At 37.0% G+C, this 18,196-nt stretch overlaps 1 protein-coding gene across 1 annotated transcript; it reads right to left on the reverse strand.

Moving 5' to 3' along the window:
* Window positions 1-16,176: 16,176 nt before the first annotated feature.
* Window positions 16,177-17,780, reverse strand: LOC104247586 (uncharacterized). Its single transcript, XM_009803641.2, has 3 exons — window positions 17,623-17,780; window positions 16,798-17,297; window positions 16,177-16,688 (listed from the first exon to the last, which is right to left on the reverse strand). Exons 1-3 carry the CDS (start codon window positions 17,778-17,780, stop codon window positions 16,177-16,179), a joined length of 1,170 nt encoding a protein of 389 aa, XP_009801943.2.
* Window positions 17,781-18,196: the final 416 nt, after the last annotated feature.

The raw sequence follows: 18,196 nt of genomic DNA on the forward strand, positions 1-18,196 counted from the left end.
CACAAAAATTGCAAGCAGATAGGAGTGGAGGCATACCTTTCTCGTGTCAATATGGTGCTGCATGTCGAGGAGGAGCATCCGTATGCCGCGGTGGAGGTGGGGCAGACGTTCTGACATTAGGCTGGTGCCTTTCTCAGCCGAGGCGGGGCCCAACTAATCTATTCGACCGTCATTGCGACGATCTTTCCTTGTTTCAGTTTGAAGGGACGTCAACCGTTGGGTCAGACCATTGAGGTCGTCCTCGTCGGCTCGTACCTCGATGCAGTAGGCGTTATGGATACTTCCCAAGTAGTTGGAGGGTATTTCATGAGCCTTTTTAGCAATTTTCTGGTCGCTCTCGACCAGTTCCTGTTTAGTCTATTCTGGAAGGCTGCTACTGCCATTCCTTCTAACACATTCGGCAAGCTCATTCTCACCCTATTGAACCGAGCTAAGAAGTCCCTAAGTCCCTCGCTGTGTATCTGTATTACAGCAAATATATCATTTACCCTAGCCTCTGCCTTTTTGGCTCCTGCATGGGCGGTGACAAATTTGTCTGCCATTTCCTCGAACGTTACTATCGAGCATGCCGGTAGTTGAGAGTACCATGTCAAGGCTCCCCCTGTTAGGGTTTCGCCGAACGTTTTCAATAGCATTGATGGCACCTGCTCTTTTGAAAGATCGTTACCTTGAATTATGGCTGTGACATAGTGGATGATATGATCTTCTGGATTGGTAGTACCATCATATATCTTTAGGTAGGGCGGTCTTTTGAAGGTTTTTGGGATGGCGTAGGGGGCCGCTTCTTCACTGTATGGTTGCTCGATGAATTGACCAGTCTCATTTTGGCAACAACTTTGGAGTGCCTGGTATTTTGTCCACCCTCTCTTGGTGTTCCTTCATTTGGTCACGAAGTGCCTTATTCTCATTTTTCATCTCTTCTATTTTCTTTAAAACGGCTGGAAGCGTGTCATTACCTGTGTCATTAGCGACATGAGTGTTACATGTACGGGGGCATCTTACTCATCAGCGTTTATCGTGACATCTGCATGTGTAATATTCCTGTTATCCCTTTGGGCGGGCTTATCAGGTATGGTGTTCAAAGTACTTGTTAGCCATTCTTCCAGCAGTCTTCGTACTACTGTTGGTACCTCTCCTGTTGCAGATGTGGAGGCTTCGTTCTCGCACGAAGCAGTTACGTTTTCATGTGGGGGAGGTGAAGCGTCTCCCCTGGGTGTGATGTCCGATGTCTCATTTTCGTTATCTTCCCTGCTATCTTCGTTGATGGTGTTCAGGAGGTTGGTTGTGACGCTTACTATTGCTTTTTGCCTTGCATCTCCTTTCCCTGCCATTGTTAGTTTGTACAAAGTTAGGAAGAGGTGATTATCCCTTTCAAGAGTCTAGATGAGACTAAAATCTTAGCTAAAGAAATCCCCACAGACGGCGCCAAATTGTTCGACCAAAAGATATTGAAACCTTTTTGATTAAATCAACTAAAGAAGATGAAGGGTAAATCTCAGCCAGGTATAATAAAATCTAGCTTGAAAGGTGCAAGGAGTGAAGAAGATGAATAATGTTTCTTAATATCTCGAAACCGAATGATTAAGTATGAAATGATAACTTTGAATATAGAAAGATATTGTAATGGATATTCTAAGTCAAAGGTAAATATGATATATGGATCTCAGCACTGTGATAAGTAAAAAAATTATCCCCCTTGTATTTCTTTTCCTCTATTTATAAGGGACAACCCTCTCTTGAACCCTAAAAAAGTATTACATAAAGAATATTCGGAAAGCATATTCCAATTGTTTTCTACTACGCCTACACTACTGCAGATGTTGCGTGCTTGCTAACCGCTGTCGGTCATCGCCCTTTATTACGACCAAAGGATGTTGCGTCGTAAGGATCTCGCCTCTCGCCGTACTCGTCCAAATTTGGACCTATACAATATGAAGATGATTAATCAAGCATTTAAATTTTCCTCTTCTCTCATTTCAGATCTTTATATTTCTTCTTCGTTCTAGAATCCTAGATCGATTTTTCCCATTCCATATGCAGCCATAAAGTAAAAGGAAGAAAAAAATGGATAATCTATAATTAGAGGCCAAAAAGCTGATCACCACAAGAACGTTGTTCCTTTATTCATTTGCTTTCTTAGAAGTTAGAAACTCTCTTTCAACGGCCCCATTCTTCGAATTAACTTAGAAATTTCTTGACATGCAAATGGCTGTCGCTATACTTTAAAATAAGTAGAGCTTTAAATTATAATTAATTTTTATGTATTGTTCGAACTTTATTTAATATTGGTATATCGATTCTGTTAATCGACGGTGCAAAGATATTTATACCGTCAACAAAGTTTGCATAAAGCATGTGAAATAACGTAGGAATGAGAGCCGCCATTGGTTTTGGTCAAATTACGATAATCGTGTATCTGCACAATTTAACTTAAATTTAGTTGGCTTTTAGCACGTGGATTTGGAATATACTGTCAAAGGTATGGTGTACTGCTACTTAAATGTTAGCCAGACATCCTGTCAAAAGGCTGAAAGAGTCCAATTAATTCCTTTTTTAAAATAATTTTTTTTTGAGAAGAGGCTATTCTTGTAGGGTCTACCTGCATATACTCTAATTTCATAATTGAGAGATCGTTTTGACAACAATTTATATTATTTATTACGTATATATTGTTCCAATTAATTTAAAAATTTACTTTCTTGTTTTGAAACTGTTAACTAGGACGAATAGGCTAGTCGAGAGATCCTGACTACCTCCACGTACTATAACTATATTATCTCATAATCAATAGCGGAGGCAGAAATTTCATTAGGCAATACCAAATATAAAAAAGTAATCACACAAAAAAATTGAAGTGATTCAAAATATAATATATATATATATATATATATAAATTAAATTTCAATCTAACTATACAGTATAATTTTTCAATAAAGGGGTATCAATTGGCACTCCTTAGCCTAAGGCGGCTCCGCGCCACTGCTCACAATCATCATCATCGATAACCATCATCGTCGGTTGCCATTAACATGTGCTTTATCAAACAAATAGTTTTTAATCAAACATATAAGATTTTCTTTGATATTTCGTTGATATTATATAAATACTTTTTTTAATTATGTATTTATTAGTTTTAGAATAAAAAATAAATTATATACATTTGGATGATGAGAAGCAAACGATGTTAATTATTTAATGTTTAGCTTTAGAAACAACCTCTTCAAAATCAATTAATTATATATATAGTTAAATTAGATATTCAATTTTAATAAAAAGGATGTGGTCCAAACTAGCTAAAAATTGACTGTTTAAATACCATTACGTTTTGAAAAGATTCGATTTGAACTTATATTGGTCAAAGTAAGAGGTTGAGACTTGATAAACTTGAGATGAAATGTGATACCTGTATGGGTCAAAAATTACCTTTGACATGATCAAACCATGTTAATATTAAAGAGGCAATCGTGGACTGCCAGGTGTTGTCAATACGACTTCAATAAAGGCTTGCTTGATGTCGAAGCGATCTCTTAAGAAGTGAAGGACAAGGCCAATGAAGTTGTTGAAGACGACGGTCGAAGAGTCGGCATGGATCGAGATTGAAGAGTCAGCGAAGATCAGAGTCGAGGTCGAGCACTCACCGTAAATAGAGTGAATTACGGCTAGTTTTAGGATATGACATCAAAGGAGAATATTCTAGAGAGTATTCTCTATACCTGTACTATTAAGGTATTATAGATATATGTTCCCCATAAATAGAAAGAGATAGAAGGATAGGGGATATAATATATTCATTTGTAAGAAAACACATTGACTTTATAGAAAGAATCTGGCTTTATTGCAAGCACACGAGAAATACCTTCCTACTAAGATTCTTGCATAACTTTTCCACTAGATTCAATAACTACTGGAACATTCGAAGGCTCATCAATCATTCATCATTATCAAAAGGAATATCCACAAATCTAACCCCTCTTTGGGGTAACTCGCACATTCTTATTTACATAAGTGTCATTCGTTACTATTTATTATTATTTAATGCTATCTTCCACTTTTTGGGTCATTGATGTAACAATCCGGCCAGTCGTTTTGAGAGTATTATCCCCGATACCCTATTTATTGTTTCCCCCGTATCTCTTCCTGCTTATGTGACTTGCCGGGAGGTTCTGTTTTTGGTTTCAGAGTGTTTTGGGATACTTAGTCCCTAAAACTGAAGCTTAAACTCTAGGATTTTGATCGTGGTTGGAACTGTGTGAAGTCGACTACGAAATAGAGTTTCGTCAGTTCCGTTAGCTCCGTTGGGTGATTTTGGTCTTAGGAGCGTGTCCGTATTATGAATTGGAGGTTTGTAGCTAAATTAGGCTTTAAATGATGAAAGTTGAATTTTTGGGAAGTTTGATCGGAAGTGATTTTTTTGATATCGAGGTCAGATTCCAATTCCGCAAGTTGAAGTAGGTCCGTAATATCGAATATGGCTTGTGTGCAAAATTTGAGATCAATAGGACGTGGTTTGATAGGTTTCAACACCGGTTGTAGAAGTTTGAAGTTTCAAAGTTCATTAAGTTTGGATTGTAGGGTAATTCGTGTTTTGTTGCTGTTTGATGTGTTTTGGGGGCTCGACTAAGTTCATATGGTATTTTAGGACTTGTTGCTATATTTGGTTAAGGTCTCGGGGCCTCGGGTGAATTCTGGATGATTAACAGATCAAATTTGGTTTTGGGTGAATGGCCGAAGGCACCAGTTCTGGTGTAATCGCACCTACGCAAGATTGACCGCAGGTGCGAACCCGCAGAAGTGAGCCAAGGGGTGCAGGTGTGGTCTGGAGGTAGTTGGCATGTGGTCGCAGGTACAACATGAAGGCCACAGAATCGGAGTCGCTTCTGCGGAAGCTTGAGTGCAGAAGCGGAGAGGCTTGGGATCGCAGAAGCGGAAAGGTCCCCGCAGAAGTGAGATCGCAGGTTCGGTCCCTGGTCCACAAAAGCGGAAACCCTGGCCATAAGTGGAATCCGCACTTGCGATGGTTTTTTCCCAAGGTGCAGCATTGCAAATGCGACTAAGAGCCCGCAGGTGCGAAATCCTGGGCAGAAAAGGCTAAATTCGATGGTTTTATCCCATTTTCAATTTTGGGACTTTGAGAGCTCGGATTGAGGCGACAATTCAAGAGTTTTTCAAAGAAAGCAATTGGGTAACGATTCTTAACTCATTTATGGTTATATTCTACTAATCTATAGTTAATTTCATCATTTAATTAAGGAATTGGGTTGAGAAATTTGGGGAAAAGGGTGAAAAGTTCATCAACCAAGTTTTTGAGTTTTGATTGGGTTTTGGATATCGAATTTGAGTAATTTTGGTACGAGTGAACTCGTGAGTGAATGGGTGTTCGTATTTTGTGACTTTTACTCGCTTCCGAGATGTGGACCTGAGTTGACTTTTTGGTGTGATTTTTTAATTTCTTGCTTATGCCTTGAATTCGTTAATTAGATTATTTTCTTATAGTTATATTTATGGTATGAAATTACTTTTGGTTATATTTGGGCCATTCGAAGTCGAAAAATCATGAAAAAGGCATTCTTACTGATTGATTGAGCCTGATTCGAAGTAAGTGGCTTGCCTAACCTTGTGTGGGGGAAATTCCCTTAGGATTTGGTACTGTTGTGTTATGTGGAGCGCCATGTACGCGAGGTGACGAGTGCATACACGGGTTAATTGTTGTAAAAATTAGGGTTTTACTGAGTATTAACCTGTTTTCATCTAAATTGAGTTATACAAGCATGTGTAGTTATCCTATTTAGTCTAATATCGCATGTCTACGTGTTTTAACTGCTTATTCGAACTCTATGCAGCATGCCTAGTTGATTTCCTATTTTCCCTTGATTTGTATCAGTCTTAACTGTAGAATTCTTGCTGTTAGTTATTGTATTTATCGATTTAAGCTGTATGTTTACTTTTGGGACTACGAGGCGGTACCTCGGGAGATCTCCCACTACTAAAAAATCTGGTTTTAGCGACAGACAAATTCTGTAGCAAAACAGAAAAATCTGTCGCTAATCTCATTTAGCAATGGATTAGCAACAGATTATCAAAAAATTCTACTAACTACGGGCGATTTTGCGACAGATTAGCGACGACATTCGTAACTAATTTCAGTTCTTTTTGTAGTGTCCCTACACCTTTACTTTGAGACTACGAGGTGGTACCTCAGGAAATCTCCTTGCACATTTATTTTTGAGACTACGAGGCGGTACCTCGGGAGATCTCCTTGCACATTTATTTTTGGGACTACGAGGCGGTACCTCGGGAGATCTCCTTGCATATTTACTTTTGGGACTACGAGACGGTACCTCGGGAGATCCCCTGCTATTTTATCCCTGTGTGTTGCACTGTTATTTCCCTATGTTTTCCTCTTAGTTAAATTTTGGTCTCTTATTATATTGCTATATTCTTCTGCTTTATTATTATATACCAGTGGGCCCTGACCTGCCCTCGTCACTACTCGATCGAGGTTAGGCTTGGCACTTACTGGGTACCGTTGTGATGTACTCATGCTACTCTTCTGCACATGTTTTGTATGCAAATCCAGTTGCCTCTTATCAGTCACGTCATCAAAGAGCAATGACAGTTTGGAGAGTTCAAGGTATATCTGCCGTTTTCGCAGACCTCGGAGTCCCCTCCATTCCCCCTATGCCATTTACCTTCCGTACTTCTTTTCTTAGACTCTGGTGTATAGAGATACTAGTTTCCTTCTGTAGCTTGTGACTTATGATATTCCGGGTTTTGGAAATACTGTGTATTACTAGAGTGTTGGTTATTGTCCATGCCAAGCGGCATTGTTATCAGTTATTTAATTATCTGTTGCAATTAGTTGTTAAGTTTTTACTTCCATTTTTGTTATTTCCGCAATTTGTTAGGCTTATCTAGTCATAGAAACTAGGTGATGTCACGACGTCTTACGGCGGGAGATTTGGGTCGTGACAAGTTGGTATTAGAACTCAAAGTTTATAGGTATCGTGAGTTACAAGCAGTTTTAGTAGAGTCTAGCGGGTCGGTATGGAGACATCTGTACTTATCTTCGGCGTGCTATGGAACTGTTAGGAAAATTTCACTTCTTTTGATTCGTTGCCGTGCGAAATTGTTGACTTCAAAACTTTAAACTTCTGCCTTCTATTCTCTCACAGATGGTGAGGACACGTACATGCGGATATGATGACCGGGCACCAGATATTGTCATAATCATTTTCCACATAAAAGGGATAAGGGAACAGTCATATGATAGGTATGGCTCCAAACACCACTGTACATTACATTATAAGCTTTTATCTTTCTTTTTTTGCAAAAATATGAAGCAAATGTGATTTTAAAAATATTTTAATAACTGGGTACTTTGCGTGATTAGGAGCTTGACAGGTTATAGATTCACCCAAAATAAAAAGGATGAAGAATTAAAACTACTGATAGTTTAGAGAAGGAATTCTCCTCTCCGCTGACTTCCTTGTTTTTTATTTTGCTCTCACTGATTATGCCATTGCTCGGCTAATTAAGAATTTAGAATCATTGGATTCAAAATGAGTGTAATTTATACATAGTTCAACCTTTTTTTAATTAAAATATTAGAAAGCACCCTTTCTCGGCTTATTTTAATTAAAATATTGTTTTGCCGAGTTCTTTATTTTCTCAAGCGCTCCACTATAGTTTATTTGTTCACTTGTGTCTGTTTGGGTACAGTAAGCTCACCGGAAGGATCGCCCTCCCAATGTTTTTTTCCTGAAAGTCTCAATGTTGTTGTTTATGACAACAGTCACGACTATAAATAAATTTGTGAGCGTGTTACGCTCTGCTCTTTTGCAAACCCTACTCTAATCAAAAGACTAAAGGCCAGAGGATAATAGATTAAGCTGAATTCACAGAACCTGCCCTGAATCCGCTTACGTGCATGACCATGAAACGATTGTGAAACGGACACTTAAATCAACATTGATATGATTAATGATCTTTTAGTAAGCCTCCTTTGTTGTTCTTTAATTCAATAAAAAAAAAATTCAAGTATAGTACTCCTTTGGTGGAGCTAGTGGATTTGTGGTGGTTAGTGGTGGGTGCAAATTTTTGTCAGAAGAAATGGACACTAATTAAGATGGTGGGGAAGAGGCTGGAAACTGCTATGCAGAGGCACTGCACAAAGTTTCGTCATCTGAGAAGTAGACAGAGGCAATAATAGTGGATTTTGTTTCTTCAGTTAGAAACAGGGCCCCGTCCCTCTTACACTTCTCCACTCTACTACCAAAAATTATCACTCCCTTCTTAACTTGTTTGGATACATACATGCATGCACCATTCTCTCTTTCTCTCCTCATGTATTTTCCCTATATATTTACACTACGTCTCGGGTTCAGTTGACCTAGTGAACCAAACATCCACCTCTTACTATGTTTATATATTGCATGCACATATATATTCCACCATAGCATATACATATATACCTGCACGCTCATTATTATATGCTATGCACCCTATAACATATATTCAGCCTATCTAGCTAGCCGACACCTTGTATGTTTACTTCAATTGTAGTTTGAAAATTTGGGTCTGTAGTTTCTGATTCTTGTTTACGTAGGCATATAATATTTCAATGGCGGAGGCTGTAGAAAGAACAAGATCAATTTCTCCTAGGTACTTCCATAGCCAAAACTCCAATGACCAACTCAATTTTGGGTCAGTAAATGAGCAGTAATTCTTCATCTCCCCTTCTTCTTCTTCTTCTCATCGCCCAAACATACTTGTTGTCTTCATTTTCCCAACAATGGTTGAGATTCTACAGCTCAAATACCAAGGCAGTGATAAATCTCCCTTTGAAATCCACCCTAAAAAGATGTCTTTGGCCGTCGCAAGTTACCTCATTTACTGCTTTTCCTATTATTTTCAGCTGAATATTTCTACTTCAAACGACCGTATCCTCTCTTCGTACTATGCTAAAATGGTCATAATTGTTGGTTTGTTATAAAATAAAGACAGTAAAGTAAAGACAAGTATAGAGAGAAACTGTTATATTATTCGAATTCAAACTGATGTACATAATGAACTGAAATCTCTTCTATTTATAGAAGAAAGGAAGCTGTTACTATACCAGATATGGATAATCTTCTACCGGGGTAATGTTTATCCATAACTGGGTACTGAAAGGATAAGTTTATTATACCCGATATGGATAATCTTCTACCGGGGGTAATGTTTATCCATAACTGGGTACTGAAAGGATAAGCTTATTATACCCGGTATGGATAATCTTCTACCGGGGTAATATTTATCCATAACTGGGTACTGAAAGGATAAGCTTATTATACCCGGTATGGATAATCTTCTACCGGGGGTAATATTTATCCATAACCGAGTACCGAAGTGATAAGCTTCTTCAGGAAGGTTATTTCCAATAGAGTACTAAATAGATAAACATATTTACGGTGGAGTCCCATATAGATAAGCTTCATCAGGAAGCTTATTTACAACGGAATACTAAATGAACATCCATAATATAATATATTTATAACACTCCCCCTTGGATGTTCATTAAAAGATAATGTGCCTCATTAAAACCTTATTAGGAAAAACCACGTGGGAAAAAATCCCAGTGAAGGAAAAAGAGTACACATATTTAGTAAGACGCATTGCTAGGTGCCTCATTAAAAACCTTATAAGGAAAATCCCATGGGAAAAAACCTTAGTAAGGGAAAAAGAGTGCATCGCGTATTTTACTCCCCTGATGAAAACCTTGTTTCAAATATTTGAGTCTCCGCATTCCAATCTTGTATACCATCTTCTCAAAAGTTGAAGTTGGCAAAGATTTAGTGAATAAATCTGCTGGATTATCACTTGAACGGATTTGTTGCACATCAATGTCACCACTTTTCTGAAGATCGTGTGTGTAGAATAATTTTGGTGAAATGTGCTTCGTTCTATCTCCTTTTATAAATCCTCCCTTCAATTGGGCTATGCATGCAGCATTGTCTTCGTATAAAATTGTGGGTCTTTTCTCACATTCCAAACCACATTTTTCTCGAATAAAATGAATTATTGATCTCAACCATACGCATTCCCTACTTGCTTCATGAATAGCTATTATCTCAGCGTGATTTGAAGAAGTAGCAACAATAGATTGCTTTGTGGAGCGCCATGATATGATAGTACCTCCATATGTAAATACGTAGCCGGTTTGAGATCGAGCTTTATGGGGATCAGATAAATAACCTGCATCTGCATAACCAACAAGGTCTGCACTATCTTTGTTAGCATAAAACAAACCCATATCAAGAGTTCCCTTTAAATATCGCAATATATGCTTAATCCCGTTCCAATGTCTCCGTGTAGGAGAAGAACTATATCTTGCTAGTAAATTAACAGAAAATGCTATGTCAGGCCTTGTAGCATTAGCAAGATACATTAGTGCACCAATTGCACTGAGATAGGGTACTTCGGGACCAAGGAGTTCCTCGTCCTCTTCTGGAGGTCGGAACAAATCCTTATTCACTTCAAGTGATCGAACAACCATTGGTGTACTCAATGGGTGCGCTTTGTCCATGTAAAAGCGTTTTAAGACCCTTTCTGTATAGGCAGATTGATGGATAAAGATCCCGTCTGCTAAATGTTCAATTTGCAGACCAAGACAAAGTTTTGTCTTTCCAAGATCTTTCATCTCAAATTCTTTCTTAAGATATTCAATTGCCTTTTGGAGCTCTTCTGGAGTTCCAACAAGATTTATGTCATCAACATAAACAGCAAGTATAACAAATTCTGATGTCATTTTCTTTATAAAAATACATGGACAAATAACATCATTTATGTAACCTTCTTTCAGCAAATATTCACTAAGGCGATTATACCACATGCGCCCAGATTGCTTTAAACCGTACAAAGATCTTTGTAATCTGATTGAATACATTTCCTGAGATTTTGCTTCAGGCATTTTAAATCCTTCAGGAATTTTCATATAAATTTCATTATCAAGTGAACCGTACAGATAAGCTGTAACTACATCCATTAGATGTATTTCAAGCTTTTCATGTAGTGCTAAACTGATGAGATATCGAAATGTTATGGCATCCATAACAGGTGAATATGTTTCATCAAAATCGACTCCAGGTCGTTGTGAGAATCCTTGTGCAACAAGGCGAGCTTTGTATCTTTCAACTTCATTTTTATCATTCCTTTTTCGCACAAAAACCCATTTATGACCAACTGGTTTTATACCAGCAGGTGTTTGGACTACTGGTCCAAAGACCTCTCTTTTAGCAAGTGACTTCAATTCCGATTGAATTGCCTCTTGCCATTTTGGCCAATCAGATCTTTGTCGACATTCTTCGACAGATCGAGGTTCAAGATCCTCACTATCTTGCATAATATTAAGTGCAACATTATATGCAAAAATATTATCCACCACTATTTCAAATCGATTTAAATTAATCCCATCACCGTTCGAACTTATTAAAAGTTCCTCACTCACATGAGCTTCAGGTTCATTGATTTCTTCAGGAATCTCAGAACTAATCAGATTTTGGGTCTCTTCAGGGGATCCCTTCATAGTATCGTTTTGATCATTTGTCGATTTTCTTTTTCGAGGATTTCGATCCTTAGAACCCAAAGGCCTACCACGCTTCAGGCGTGCTTTAGGTTCACTAGCTCTCATGCTAGTAGATGGTCCTACTGGGACATCAATTCGGATAGGCACATTCTCTGCTGGGATATGTGACTTAGTTATCCTTTTCAAATCAGTAAATGCGTCTGGCATTTGATTTGCTATATTCTGTAAATGGATGATCTTCTGGACCTCCTGATTACATATAGGGGTACGGGGATCAAAGTGAGATAATGATGAAACTTTCCACACAATTTCTCTTTTGATTTCCTTTTTCTCTCCCCCTAATTGTGGGAAATTTGTTTCATCAAACCGACAATCTGCAAATCGAGCAGTAAATAAATCTCCTGTCAATGGTTCAAGATAGCGAATAATAGAGGGTGATTCAAACCCAACATATATTCTTATCCTTCTCTTGTGGTCCCATCTTACTACGTTGTGGTGGTGCTACTGGCACATATACAGCACATCCGAAAATTCGTAGATGGGCAATATTTGGTTCATGACCAAAAACTAATTGTGACGGAGAATATTTATTATAATGTGTCGGTCTGAAATGGATAAGTGATGCTACATGCAAGATAGCATGGCCCCAAGCAGTAGTGGGCAATTTTGTTTTCATAAGTAGTAGTCTTGCTATCAATTGCAGGCGTTTAATAAATGACTCTGCAAGGCCATTTTGAGTATGAACATAAGCTACAAGATGTTCAACTTTTATCCCAACGGATAGACAATAATCATCAAAAGCTTGAGATGAGAATTCTCCAGCATTATCAAGGCGAATAGCCTTTATAGGATAATCTGGGAATTGTGCCCTTAATCGAATTATTTGGGCTAATAGCTTTGCAAACGCCAGGTTGCGAGATGATAGTAGGCACACATGAGACCATCTTGAAGATGCATCTATTAGGACCATAAAATATCTAAACAACCCACTTGGTGGGTGAATAGGTCCACATATATCCCCATGTATACGCTCTAAAAAGGCAGGGGATTCAATACCAACCTTCATTGGTGATGGTCTAGTGATCATTTTTCCTTGATAACAAGCATCACAAGAAAATTCGTCATTTGTAAGAATCTTCAAGTTCTTTAATGGATGCCCACTCGAATTTTCAGTAATTCGTCTCATCATTATTGATCCGGGATGGCCCAAACGGCCATGCCAAAGCACAAAAGTATTTGAATCCGTAAACTTCTGGTTTACGATAGAGTGTGCTTCAATTGTACTAATTTTTGAATAGTATAAGCCAGAAGATAAAGTTGGTAACTTTTCTACAATGCATTTCTGGCCAGAAATATTCTTTGTAATACAAAGATATTCCCTGTTCATTTCATCTATTGTCTCAACATGATACCCATTTCGGCGGATATCTATAAAACTCAACAAGTTTCTTCGGGACTTGGAGGAGAACAATGCATTGTCTATAATAAGTTTTGTTCCCTTAGACAGAAATATTATGGCTCTTCCGGAGCCTTCAATCAAACTTATATTACCAGAAATTGTTGAAACATTTGCTTTTTCCTTATGCAAATAAGAAAAGTATTTCTGATCGTTGAATATGGCATGAGTTGTTCCACTATCAATAACACAAATATCTTCATGATTTGTCTTTGATCCAAACATAATTTGAGGGTTATCCATATTCTTCAAAATAACATAAATAAAATATATTATAGTAAACATCATTATCAAAGCATAACTTTTATTTATGTACAACAATTACATAACCATACTATCTATTACAAACAACAAAAATTAAAATATTTACATTTCTACAGATTCACTACCGATTACATGACTTGTTTCTCCTTCTGGGAGTGCAAAGTAATCAGCTAAATCCAAATGCATGAAGTCTAAATTATCTTCAGAAATAAAATTGGCTTCAGCATTTTTCTCTGTCTTCTTCAGAGAGGCTTGATAAAGCTCAACCAGGTGTTTTGGCGTACGACAGGTACGTGACCAGTGCCCTTTTCCTCCACATCTATAGCATGCATTTTCTACATTTGGCGCTTGCACCGCTTCATGCTTTTGTTCCTTCCTTTTCCACTGCTGGTGGTGAGGAGGCTTCTTTGGTGCATTATTATTACCATGATTGGGGTTTCTTCCCCGACCACGGCCATGACCACGACTGGGGCCACGACCTCTTCCACGTTTAGCTTGGTGGAAGTTCGTCTCATTCACTTCAGGGAATGGACAAGAACCAATAGGTCGGCTTTCATGATTTTTCATTAATAGCCCATTATGTTGCTCTGCTATAAGAAGATGTGAGATAAGTTCAGAATACTTTTTAAATCCCATCTCTCGATATTGCTGCTGCAGGAGCATATTCGAGGCATGAAAAGTGGTGAAAGTTTTCTCCAACATATCATGATCAGTAATATTATCACCACATAATTTTAATTGGGAAATAATTCTGAACATAGCAGAATTATACTCACTGATAGATTTAAAATCTTGTAGCCTTAGATGAGTCCAATCATAACGTGCCTGTGGAAGAACGACCATCTTCAGGTGGTCATATCTATCTTTCAAATTATTCCACAGTATGACTGGATCTTTAATAGTGAGATATTCCATTTTCAGGCCCTCATCAAGGTGATGGCGTAGGAATATCATTGCTTTGGCACGGTCTTGGTTTGATGCCTGATTTTTATCCTTGATGGTGTCTGCCAGACCCATCGCATCAAGATGAATTTCAGCATCAAGCACCCAAGACATGTAGCTTTTGCCCGATATATCCAGGGCTACAAATTCAAGTTTAGAAAGATTTGACATTATTTAGGAAAAGAAAGTTCTTACCTCTAATACTTTCAAAGTATTTGCTCGAGATGTCAGAGTCTCGTGCTGATAACGTGTTATAAAATAAAGACTGTAAAGTAAAGACAAGTATAAAGAGAAACTGATATATTATTCGAATTCAAACTGATGTACATAATGAACTGAAATCTCTTCTATTTATAGAAGAAAGGAAGCTGCTGTGTAAGCTGCTACTATACCAGATATGGATAATCTTCTACTGAGAGCAATGTTTATCCATAACGGAGTACTGAAAGGATAAGCTTATTATACCCGATATGGATAATCTTCTACCGGGGGTAATGTTTATCCATAACTGGGTACTGAAAGGATAAGCTTATTATACCCGGTATGAATAATCTTCTATCGGGGGTAATATTTATCCATAACCGGGTACCGAAGTGATAAGCTTCTTCAGGAAGCTTATTTCCAATAGAGTACTAAATAGATAAACATATTTACGGTGGAGTCCCATATGGATAAGCTTCTTCAGGAAGCTTATTTACAACGGAATACTAAATGATCATCCATAATATAATATATTTATAACATGGTTCTATATTTGGTCCTCTCACATTATCGTCTTATTCATCAGTTCTTTTCCCCTCACTTTGTCCCCTTTTCTATTCCATTTCTATATTCTACTCTGTAGGTCAGTTGCTAAATTGCAAACTCGAAGAAATATTGAAAGGGCTTCACCATAAACTCATGTATTATTCGGTCAGTCCACGTCATAGGAATATTCTTCCTATTTGATTATGCTACCTTAATTTAGTTTAATTCATCTACCCCCATTGAATTAAGGGTTTCTGTGCTATTTGATCTCCTTTCTCATGCTTTTTCTCTCTCTTTCATTTCATTAATTACACAGTTGGATGATCTTGTAATTTGTGATTTGACTAGTAATACTTATTATTATAATTTTTAATTTTCAAAAGCATGTTGTATGGAAGGGACAAGAAAGAAGTATACTAACTATAAATGGTGTCTTTGCCAGACTTATTTTGGCAAAACTTTAATTTGGTCATTGACGTCAAATGAGGTTGTGATATCAACCACGTCGGAAAAAACGTCATAATATCTAAAATAAATCCCTATATTTGATACAAATTATTAATTGCACACATAGACTATGACGAATCCAAAATTACCCGTGCACTTGGATATTTTATAGCATGTGCCTCTCTGGGATATCATCCCAAAGAAGTGATATACACGGCATTTTTAAAATAAATATGTTTTTACCCTTTTAAATTTATTAATTATTTAAATCAACTTTTTTGGGTCAAATTTATAAAAATTATGGTTGGTACTTCATTATTTAGGCTATTTTTTTCTATTTGAAAAAAAAAAACAATATGGTATAACCCAAACGTTTACTTGGCCGTGAAAACATAAAATATATTGTTGAACAAAGAGGAATTGCATCTAAAATAATTTGAAGATCGTGGATGCGGAAGGTCTAGCGGGTCCGATACCGCGCCTGATTAGTGGATCACAGATGCAGAAGATATGTCGCAGGTGCGAAGTCAGGCTAGTGCTGGGACTGAGAGCTCGCAGATGTGAGGCTTTGTGGCACAAAAGCGAGGACAGAGGCAGATCCAAATATTTAACTTTATGGGTTCAAAATTTAGAAGTCTAGCACATACTTCAAGTTACTATACAATAATAACCGAACAAAATACGAACAATATATATATATATATATATAGCAAGTATCGAACCATCTAACATAATATATATTCAGTAAATATCACCATTACAATTGTACCCTACGGGTTGTCATGCTTTGAAAACGATCAATAATCGCATCATTAGGTACAGTTTCAAATACTTCATCTTCTATATAACAAACTAAACAGTCATTCAAAAATTCATCACCAATTCTGCTACGCAAGTCATTTTTGATGTACTTCATTGAAAAAAAAGTTTTTTCTACCATTGCAGTAGCGACATGCAATATCAGACTTAACTTCACAAGCAAAAAAACAAGTCTCCATGTCTTGTACAAATCTATTTCAACTAGTGTTTCTGAAAGATCTCCAAGTCCTTTCAAGTTAAAGAAATCGTTGTCTTCTTTCACAAAGAGAATATAGTTGTCAAGCTCGTAACTGAGATCTTCAAGCTTTGAACCACTAAACTCGTGAGGATAAAGTGTAGCAGGTTTCATAATTCTTTCTTTATCATAATTTGCAAAAGAATTATCCAGACTCAAACTAGCCATACCAAGAAGTAGATTACTATTCACCGCATCAAAATGACTGTTAAGCTCTGAAAGTTGCAAATTAATAACAGTATTAAAAACTTTCGACACGCAAATGATGAGAATATGTAACACTTGAACTCCTACGCTTTGACTTTCCAAGATGATAGTTCTTACCCATTTCAGGGATCACAATATCATGCTTGGCACAAAATGAAGAGGCATCATTTATCAAAGATTCCCATTTAGATTCTCTCATCCCTTGCAATTGCCTCTTGGCGAAACCAACAAGCTTCATAGCATTTACAATATCCTGATCTTTTCTTTGCAAAGCCATATTCAAATTATTTATAATTGCCAATAATTTTAACATCAAGTGCATCATATGCACAAACTCAAAAGATCTTATGTCATTCACTAAACTTTTTGCCATTGATCTCTCTAGATAATTTGCACTCTCACTTGCAAGAAACTCAAGTACATTAATGATAGACGAGAATAATGTAATAAAGTTACACACTGTATTAAAATGAGAACCCCATCGAGTATCACCTGGCCTTTGGAGTCCAAGTTCTTGATTTAGTCCACTTCCTGTATGAACTTCACCAAGCACTTGTAGCTCCTCTAATTTTTTTGCCTGATCCTCTCGAAGCATATCCCTACGCTTAAAAGAACTTCTAACAATATTCAAGACATTAGTAACAATATCAAAAAATTAATCTACATCACAATGTTTTTTTGCAACGGCTACAAGAGTCAATTGCAATTGATGGGAAAAGCAATGTATACAATATGCCGAAGGATTATTTTTCAGAATTAAAGTTTTAAGACCATTTATTTTTCCTTGCATGTTACTAGCTCCATCATAACCTTGTCTCTGTATTTGAGATGGACTCAATGAGTGCTCTAAAAGCAAATCATAGATATGACGATGATGTTGTTTATTTAACATGAACAATACTAAGGAATCACTCAATAATTTTGCCTTCTTTGTTGACATACCGCAGAACAAGAGCCATTTGTTCCTTATGAGAGACGTCCTTAGATTCATCAACCAAAATTCTAAAATAATCTCCATTCAAATCTTCAACTATTGCTTTCATTATTTCTTTCGCACAAGCATTCACGATCACTTTTTGGATATTTGGAGCAATCATCATGTTATTTTGTGGAGCACTTTGTAGCACAACTTTTTTTCACTTCATCAAACCTATTTGCATACCATTGTAATAGTTCTACAAAGTTTCCTCTTTTAGTAGAAGTTTCACCTTCATCGTGGCCCCGGAAAGACATTCCTTGTTTTAAAAGAAATCTTGCCACATCAATCGAAGCATTCAACCGAACTCGATAATCACTTTTAATTTTTTCAGACTTCTTGTCAAAAGAGGTTAGAATTGATTGTTCTTGATTAATTAAACCTCTCATTATCTTAAAATACTGATTGTGGATTGCTCTATGTTTATAATTTTTATTGCATTTTTATTTAAGTTACTGTTTGACTTTTTTGTTACTTTTGGACTTCTTTTGCCCCTTTTCATTTAAAGAGGACCGTTTTTTATCCTTAAAATATGAGGAC

The sequence above is a fragment of the Nicotiana sylvestris genome, chromosome 8 (genome assembly GCF_000393655.2).
Source record: "Nicotiana sylvestris chromosome 8, ASM39365v2, whole genome shotgun sequence".
NCBI lineage: Eukaryota > Viridiplantae > Streptophyta > Magnoliopsida > Solanales > Solanaceae > Nicotiana > Nicotiana sylvestris.